Source organism: Merops nubicus, unplaced genomic scaffold, assembly GCF_000691845.1.
Source record: "Merops nubicus isolate BGI_N331 unplaced genomic scaffold, ASM69184v1 scaffold5798, whole genome shotgun sequence".
Lineage (NCBI taxonomy): Eukaryota > Metazoa > Chordata > Aves > Coraciiformes > Meropidae > Merops > Merops nubicus.
In genome coordinates this window covers 6,179-15,409 of record NW_008623539.1, presented here as the reverse complement: position 1 = coordinate 15,409, position 9,231 = coordinate 6,179, and the positions used below count along the sequence as shown (strand labels likewise).

The 9,231-nt window shown below is 52.5% G+C and overlaps 1 protein-coding gene across 1 annotated transcript in view; it reads right to left on the bottom strand.

Annotated features, from left to right (window-relative positions):
- Positions 1 to 8,471, bottom strand: part of RHPN1 (rhophilin, Rho GTPase binding protein 1) — a gene marked incomplete at both ends in the record, with an annotated part of 12,622 nt that extends 4,151 nt beyond the window's left edge. Inside the window, 4 exons of the mRNA XM_008945096.1 lie at positions 905 to 982; positions 1,363 to 1,438; positions 3,865 to 3,993; positions 8,356 to 8,471. Coding sequence (XP_008943344.1) covers positions 905 to 982; positions 1,363 to 1,438; positions 3,865 to 3,993; positions 8,356 to 8,471 — 399 coding nt within the window. The remainder of the gene's footprint in view (positions 1 to 904; positions 983 to 1,362; positions 1,439 to 3,864; positions 3,994 to 8,355) is intronic.
- Between the last annotated feature and the right edge of the window lie 760 nt (positions 8,472 to 9,231).

The following is a 9,231-nucleotide window of genomic DNA, read 5'->3' as shown; positions in this document are numbered from 1 at the left end:
CCTCCTGCTCAGGTGGCACCTCCTGGGTTCCAGTTGGTGCCCGTTGCCCCTTGGCCTGTCCCTGGGCACCACTGACCAGAATCTAGCCCCATCCTCTTGACCCTCACCCTTGAGCTCTTGCTCAGCACTGCTCAGATCCCCTCTGAGGCTTCTCCTCTCCAGCTCAGCAGCCCCAGGGCTCTCAGCCTGGCCTGGCACAGAGATGCTCCAGCCCCTCAGCAGCTCCGCAGCCTCCCCTGGACTCTTCCCAGTGGTTCCTGCTCTCTCTGCAACTGGGCAGCCCAGACCTGGAGGCACCAGGTTGGTGCCAGCACCAGCTGGAACACCCAAATCTGGAGCCAGCCCCCTGGGAGCTGTGGAGATGGCCACACTTGGCTGAACCACCCTAGGGTTGGTATTTGTTTTAGGAGAGAAACTCATGCAAAGCCTGTTGAAAAAGATGCTAGGGAAGAAATAGGAGTTTTTGCTCTTACTAGAAAAGCCCATGAGCTTTTGACTTGAGACAGGGAGAAGAGTTGGAGCTCTCCTAACTCCTTGTTTTAAGCACAGGGCTTTTCCCAGCTTCTGGCTCTGAAGGGCTCCTCACAGGGCTTGAAGAGCAGATTCAGGCCCTTCACAAGGGCTTGAGAAGAAGCTTCAAAGATCAAAGCTTCAGGACAAGGCAAAGCTTGAGGTTACTTATGAGAGATGTTCTGCAGGAGAGGAGAAAATTCACCTTTAAGGGCTGGCTTTGGCTATTCCCTCTTCTCCAAAGAGAAGAACTGAAGCCCAAGTGCTCCAGGGTGGGAATCGTGCACCCCAAGACATCAGGACAAAGGTGCAGTTGGATGAGGAGACCCCCAGGGCAAAAGGTGGCACCTCCAATGAGTTCTGACCAAGACTTTGCAGCTCAAGGGACACCCACCTGCCGCAGCTCCATGAACTCTTGGATTTCCTTCTCAAACAAGATGCCCTCTTCTCCATAGTGCTCACTGATGAAATCCTGGATGAGGAAAGAAAACTCTTGAGTCACCCTTCAACACAGTTTAAAGGGTGATTTTGGGTGATTCTGGACAATCAGCTTTCCTGTTCTCCCTGCAAGGAAACCTGCACCAGGGAAAACCATCTCCTCACCTGCCCAGCTCTTGCTCTCCAGCATCTCCAGACCCTCACCTCTCACTTTCACAGATTCCCAAGTCCAGCTCCTCCCCATAAATGTATTTTTTTTACAGCTGTTCCAAAATAGAAAATATCTTTCAGCTGCTGCAGCATCTCCTCTACAGAATCCAGCTCTACCCATGTGTCCAAACGTCCCCCAAAGTGCCTGGAATCTCCTCTCCATCATCCTGCAATGCATGGAGCATGAGAAACCCCAACGCTCACCTTCAAGGGTGTCAACAAATCCAGCTCCTTCGTCTCCTTCAGGCCCAAAGGGATCATGGGGACGCTGATGGACTCACTGGAAGAAGACAAAACAGACCTTGAGGGGCTGGAGGATGTCCAAAGAAGGGCAACGGAGCTGCTGGGGAAGGGTCTAGGGCCCAAGTGTGGGGAGGAGCAGCTGAGGGAGCTGGGGGTGCTGAGCCTGGAGCAAAGGAGGCTCAGGGGAGACCTTCTGGCTCGGCACAGCTCCTGACAGGAGCCTGGAGCCAGGGGGGGGTCGGGCTCTGCTCCCAAGGGACAAGGGACAGGACAAGAGGAAACAGCCTCAAGTTGCCCCAGGGGAGGTTGAGGTTGCCCCTGAGGAACAATTTCTTGCCCTGGAGGGTTGCCCAGGGCAGTGGTGGAGTCCCCACCCCTGGAGGGCTTTCAAAACCATGAAGATGTGCTGCTGAGGGACATGTTTTAGTGGTGACCTGGCCGTGCTGGGTGAACAACTGAACTTGAATCTTAAAGACCTTTTCCAACCTCAATGATTCTATGGTTTCTAAGACATCAAACCCTGTGGTGTTTGGTCCTATTTGAAGTTAAAACTAGAAGAGGAGCTGACTTTGCCCAGCAGAAGGATCCTCCTCCCAACATGAAGTCAGGAACAGCAGCACGAGAGAAGAGCTGCACAAAACAACCCACATGAAACCACCACCCTTATTCCTCCAGCTTCTGATTTTTTGTCTCCAGAGCAAGTCCCACAGCAACAAAACAGGCCCCAGTAATGAGGCTGCTTTAATTACCAGCCCTTGGGAACACAGGTCATGGATCCAACCACTCCTACCAGCTACTCAGGGCTTTGGTGCTGGTCAGGACTTGCTCAGGCTGCAGCTTTGTGCTTGATATGGACCTTTTCTACCTCTCCTAAAAGCAGTTTTCTAATAACAGCTCTTATCAAAGAGCCAGTTTGATATCACAAAGGGCTGAAGATGACCCTGGGAAGACCCAGTTGGGGAGGGGGTTTGTGTTTCCACATTGAAATGGGGCAGCTGAGCAGCACTGAAGATGGGCTGCAGGATGACAGTCAGGAGGGACCATATTTGGAGGGATTTAGCAGCTAGTTGGATCTTCTGCTGCCAAAAAGTGGAGAAATGGGCTGTGTAAGGCTCTTCAAAGGTCCCTTCCAACCCAACCCAAACAAGTTTGGCAGAGAGTGAGAAGGGAGGTGGGTCAAGCAGGACCAAGCCCTCGCCAGCCCAGGTTTGCCCAACCTCTTCTTCCCTCCAGAAACCAATCACTCCTTAGTCCAGGGAGGAGCTGGGGAGGTTGCACCCACACTTTCCTCTCTTCCTACTGCATAAACAGCTTTGAGAGCTGTAATTAGTGCAGAAAAATCATCACTGCTTCTTCCCTAACGAGATTTCTGCTCGAATCCAACGCCTGGAGCACACAAAGGGGCTTTTGTTGGGCCTGGGCAGGGTTTTGGGGTTGCTGTTGCTGCTTTCTTCTTTTTAAACCAGGGCAAACAGGCAGCAGGTTGGAAAAGCTGAGGGTCCTTGACATGGAAGAACTTGGGGAGGCTGCAGAAAAGAAGGACCAAGACCCAGGGTTATGGTTAGAGACTGCAACAGACCCTCTGAGAGCAAACACCCAAAGAAACTCCCCATGGGAGACCCTCTGAGCCCAACACAATCCTTCCACTAGGTCATCTTGGTCCTACAGTCCTCAGGATCATTGAATCATTCAAGAGTTTGGGTTGGAAGGGAGATTTAAAGGTCATCTGGTCCAACTCCCTGCAGGGAGCAGGGACATCTGCAGCTTTCCTGTTCTTCTGGGAAATAACCCATGGAACCTGCTGGAAAAATCTCATGCTCTGGTGGGAACACAGAATGGAATCATAGAAGTGTTTTGGTTGGAAGAGATCTTGAAGATCATGGAATCCAACCATTAACCCAGCACTGCCATGTCCACCATCAAACTGTGTCCCTCAGCAGCACATCTTCATGGTTTTGAAAGCCCTCCAGGGGTGGGGACTCCACCACTGCCCTGGGCAGCCTGGCACAGCCCTGGGCAACCCTCCAGGGCAAGAAATTGTTCCTCAGGGACAACCTCAACCTCCCCTGGGGCAACTTGAGGCTGCTTCCTCTTGTCCTATCCCTTTTTCCTTGGAAGAAGAGACTCCACTCCCTGCTCAGGAATGGTGGATGATGAAGGTGAAGATGCTTGTTCCTGACCTGTTCTTGCTTTAGAACATCCATGTCCATAGGATGCACCATCCAACCCTCCAAACACCTAAGTCCCAGCTAGGAAAAGCTGTTGAGTTTGCTCTCCTTACAGCTCTAGACACAAACCCCTGATGTTCCAAGGAATTAAAACTATTCCCACCAACTCTGATCCACACCCAAGTCCTCCCCTGTCCTCCAGCCACCACCTCGTGGTCCCTACCAAAGGGCCAAATCTTGATGAGAAGAAGGAGGCAGAGGAATGGGTACAAGGCAAAGAGGCTGCCTGGTGTACCTGTCGTTCTGGTAGACATCCATGCTGCTGTTCAGCTCCTCCAGCTCCTCCTTCAGCAGCTGCAGGTTGGAGTTCACGTAGCTCAGCTCCAGGGCGACTGTCTCTTTGACTTTGTGGTTGCTGGTGGCCCTGGAAGACAACCCCGTGGGGATCAAACCTCCCCCATCCTCTCAAGACCTTCCAAAATATTGCCCCATCTTTCTTTTAAGCTCCTTCAAGCACTGGAAGGCCACCAGAAGGTCTCCCTGGAGCTTTTTCTCCTCCAGGTTGAACAACCTCCACTCCCTCAGCCTTTCAGGACCCAAAGCATCCAGATGACTGTGCCTTGGAGGCTGAGGCCAGGCAAAACTCATCACAGTGTCCCCCCCTTGCTCAGAGGAACCTACTTCTGCCCCAGAGCAACCAGCCCCTTCACCCACCCACGCTCCCACCTCCAGCACAGCTTCAGATGGGGCTGGGGGCACTCAAGGGGCTCGCCCACACCCAACAAAAACGCTTTAGGGTTGGGTTGGAGGGGAGGACAAGAGATTTTGGGGTGGGAAACACAGAAAAGGGGCAAAGGAAGAGCTTTGCTGTGCTCAGCCATCAGCAGGGCTGTTCCCTGCCCTCCCTTCCCCACCGTGGCACGGCAGGAGATGTAAACACCAGGGACTGATTTCAGCTGCCTGCTCCCAGCAAGCCCAGCTCCCAAGCTGATTCCAACCTTCTTATCTGCCCTGATAAGAGATAACCCACAGCTCTGGCTGCTCCAGCTCCATCACACCACAAGCTCCAGGAAAAACAACACGTGCCCGAGCTCTGCTGGGCCAGGGTGAGGTTTCCACCCCAGTTTTTGCAGAGCACGTTGCCTTGGAGTTGGTTTTGGGGTTATTTTTGTGGCTAGCAACCTTCAAGGACCTTGCCCTGACCTGGCTCAGGGCAGCAGAAGGAGCTGTGTAATGATTTTTAAGATTCTGGTCCTTTCCTGTCTCCTCCTCTGAGTCCCCTTGGCTGGGACCTCCCGAGACCAAAGGGGTGTTTTTATTTCAAATAAACAAAGCAAAACCACAGTGGCTCCATTTAAACATCCTTCAGCATCAGACTGGAGAGAAGGGAGAAATTTTGGAGGCTGAGGGTGGTGAGAGCTTGGCCCAAGTTGCCCTGCAGGGTGGTCGCTGCCCCATCCCTGGCACCATCCCAAGTGAGGAAGGTTTCTGAGCACCCTGCTCTAGTTGGGGCTGTCCCTGCTCCCTGCAGGGGTTGGACTGGATGACTTTGAAAGGTCCCTTCCAACCCATTCTATGATTCCTGCAATTCCCCACAAAGCATCAGCACAGGCAGCACCTTCTTTCCATATAACCCAATATTGGGTTGCTACCAAATCCTCCACACCTCACAGCACCTCCAGGACACAGGTAACTCAGGTAGATCCTGTTGTTGCCAGGATTTTCTCCCAAAAAGGATTAAAGAGTGTTCCCCTTTCTTCCTTCCAGCTGTTCTTTTAAATTTATTTTAATTTCTCATACTATCAACAGCTAATTTCATTTCTTTCCATATAACCCAATATTGGGTTGCTACCAAATCCTCCACACCTCACAGCACCTCCAGGACACAGGTAACTCAGGTAGATCCTGTTGTTGCCAGGATTTTCTCCCAAAAAGGATTAAAGAGTGTTCCCCTTTCTTCCTTCCAGCTGTTCTTTTAAATTTATTTTAATTTCTCATACTATCAACAGCTAATTTCATAGAATCATGGAGTGGTTGGGGTTGGAAGGGACATTTAAAGGTCATCTAGTCCAACCCCCTGCAGGGACAGATTCATCTGGAGCAGGGTGCTCAGAGCCTCATCCAACCTGACCTGGGATGGTGCCAGGGGTGGGGCTTCTACCTCCTCTCTGGGCAACCTCTTGCAGAGTCTCACCACCCACCAGTGAAGAATTTCTTCCTCATGTCTAGTCTAAATCTCCCTCTTTCAGCTTGAAACCATTCCCCCTTGTCCTGTGACTGAAGTCCCAGCTCAGGAATCCATCCCAGCTCTCCTTGAAGCCCTGGATTGGTGCCTGTTGGCTGTGCAGTGACACCAGGGTGACATTTGCTCATCCCCAGGGGGCATTTCTGTCCAGAGCTTTCACCCCCCTGCTCTGCAGGACTTCACACACCTCTCCACCTTCCCCCAGGGCTCCTCACCTTTCTGTTTCTCCTTCAGAATCTCCTTTCTCTGTGACACCTTTATCTCCCCCAAGGGCTTTGCTCAGGTTGGGTGTTTGAACAGGAACTGATTTCTGCTGCCTCTACCCATTTATTTACCCAGCAAACAAACCCTCTGAACACCCCTCAGCAAACACCACCAGGAGCACGTTTTCCAGCACACCATTCGTGGCAACCTCTCCAGGAAAGGACGTTGAGGAGTTGAGGAGTTTTGGGTTTGGTTGGTTGGGTTTTTTTTTTCTTCCTTGGCAGATCAGACCCACCAGCTTCAGCTGCAAACACTGCTCCAAGCTGGACAACCCAAGAGCTTTCTGGAGAGATGAAAAGGAAGCTTCTCCATGCATGGAATCATAGATTTGGTTGGGTTGGAGAAGACCTTGAAGATCATCAAGTCCAACCATCAACCTAACCCAGCCAAGCCCACTGCTAAACCATGTCCCTCTGCACCACATCTCCACGGCTTGGGAACCCCTCCAGGGGTGGGGACTCCACCAGTGCCCTGGGCAACCCTCTCAGGGAAGAAATTTTGCCCTATGTTCAACCTCAACCTCCCCTGGAACACCTTTCCTGGCTGAGGGACCTGGGGGTGTTGAGTCTGGAGAAGAGGAGGTTGAGGAGGGAGCTTCTAACACCTTTCCTGGCTGAGGGACCTGGGGGTGTTGAGTCTGGAGGAGAGGAGGTTGAGGAGAGACCTTCTGGCTCTCTACAACTCCCTGGAAGGAGGTTGGAGTGAGGTGGGTTGGTCTCTTCTCCCAAGTAACCAGTGATAGGATGAGAGGCAATGGGCTGAAGTTGCCCCAGGGGAGGTTTCAGTTGGATCTGAGGAAGAATTTCTCTCCTGGCAGGGTGGTAAGACCTTGGCCCAGGCTGCCCAGGGGGGTGCTGGAGTCTCCAGCCCTGGAGGGGTTCATGAAACCTCCAGAGGTGGCATTTGGGACGTAGTTTGGGGGTGATGGTGGCATTGGGTTGAGGGTTGGACTTGATCTCAGAGATCTTTTCCAACCTGAATGATTCTCTGAGAACGTCTGAGCACCAGAAACCCAAATCCTTCCTCAGACTGGATTTGTGGGAGGCAGGAACAGCAGCTGGGACACCCAAACTGCTGATCCAGCTTGAAAATAAAGAGCCCCATCAGTGCATTCCCTCAGCTGAGTAATTAAGATGGTTTTTGCATCCCATTTTTCCTCACTCCCCTGCCCCTTTTTTTGCTGAGCCAGCACTTTTCCCCCTCTTTATTTTTCTTCTAGTAAAGGGGAGGCAAGAGGAGGACACGTTGGGATTTCACAGCCTGGGGTTTTTAATTAGATGAGGGGTGGGAGAGTGGTTGAAGCAGCAAGGGGTGGGGGTTGTAACCTCACCTCCCCCAGGAGGCCCCTCCCAAGTTGTCCTGGGCCACCAATAAAAGACCATTTCTTGCTGTAGCTCAGCAGAACAACTCTCACTCCCTTCTTCCAGGGGCATAAACCATTGATTTGAAATCATTCAGGTTCAGGAGGGAAAAGTTCATCTTATTTTCTTGGCTGAAAAAGAGAAAATCAACCAGCTGCCCCCCCAAAAAATCTATTTGAGGGCAGTTTTAGGATGGTTTTTTCCATCAGCAGACCTGGGTATGTGCTCTGATATCCTACAGAAATTTGAGAAACACACAAGGGCTGCAAAAAAAAGTCATTATTCCTGTTATTCCAGGAAGGGTCTAGAGGCCAAGGGTGGGGAGGAGCAGCTGAGGGAGCTGGGGGTGCTGAGCCTGGAGCAAAGGAGGCTCAGGGGAGACCTTCTGGCTCTGCACAGCTCCTGACAGGAGCCTGGAGCCAGGGGGGGGTCGGGCTCTGCTCCCAAGGGACAAGAGAAAAACACTTCGAGTTGCCCCAGGGGAGGTTGAGGTTGTCCCTGAGGAACAATTTCCTCTCCAAAAGGGTTGTCAAGCCCTGGAACAGGCTGACCAGGGCTTCAGAAGCTGTGGAGATGTGGTGCTGAGGGCCATGGGGCAGTGGGGACTTGGCAGAGCTGCATTTAGGGTTGGATTTAACAATCCTAGAGGTGTCTTCCAACCAAAATGATCCTATGACTGCATGACCTGCTCACACCCTGCTGTGTACCCACCTTCCAGGATGCTCAAAGCCTTCATTTGTCCTTAAAATTCACCAGCATTCCACCAAACATCATTTCTAGGATGAATGCTGCAAAGTTCAGGGAACGCTGAACAAATCCAACAGGGCCAACATCAGCTGCCTCCTGGACGCCAGGGTCCTCTTTCCACCTCTCCCAGCCAAACCCTTGGGCTGGGGGGATGCTCTTCAGGACTCACCTGAAGAGGTTCTCTGCCCCAGCTCTCATCCTCATCTCCTTGTTGATCTGCTGGTTGATCCGGGCCCGGCGATGCTGCAGTTTGCTGCGTTGGGTTTGGGCCAAGGGGTCACAGCCCTGCTGAGAGAGAGCAGCAGGGTCTCACCCAAAAAAAAAACCCATCACCTGGCCACTTTGGGGTGAAAAAGGGCAATTTCAGAGCCCGCCATTGTCCTTGGAGGAGGTTTTATTCCCTAATGGGCCATGTTGACTAAGCTGAGTGTCTTCTACCTGCGTAGTGGATGAAGGGAAGGGTGTTGGTGGTGTCTACCTGGACTTCAGTAAAGCTTCTGAGTGTTTCCCCAGAACATCCTCCTGGAGAAAATGGCTGCTCACAGCTTGGCTAGGCCTGTGGGTCATTGGGTAAAACACTGGCTGGATGGCCAGGCCCAGAGAGTGGTGGGAATGGAGTTAAACCCAGTTGGTGGCCGGCCACAAGTGGTGTCCCCAGGAATTAGGATTTGGGGTAGTTCTGTTGGCCCAGTCCCCACCTGGAGATGGGGTGACCTCAGTCAGGTTGAACACAACACCAAGTTGGGCAGGAGTGCTGGTCTGCTCAAGGGTTGGGAGGGTCTACAGAGGGATTTGGCCAGTCTGGAACCATGGGCCAAGGCCAATGGGATGAAGGTCAACAGGGCCAAATGCTGGGTCCTCCCCTTGGGTCACAACAACCCCCTGCATTGCTCCAGGATGGGGGAGGAGTGGCTGGAAAGTGCCTGGTGGACCTGGGGGTTGGTCAACAGCCATCCTGAGACAAGTCAGTGTGTGCCCAGGTGGCCAAGAAGGCCACCAGCATCCTGGCCTGGACCAGCACTGGTGTGGCCAGTAAGAGCAGGGT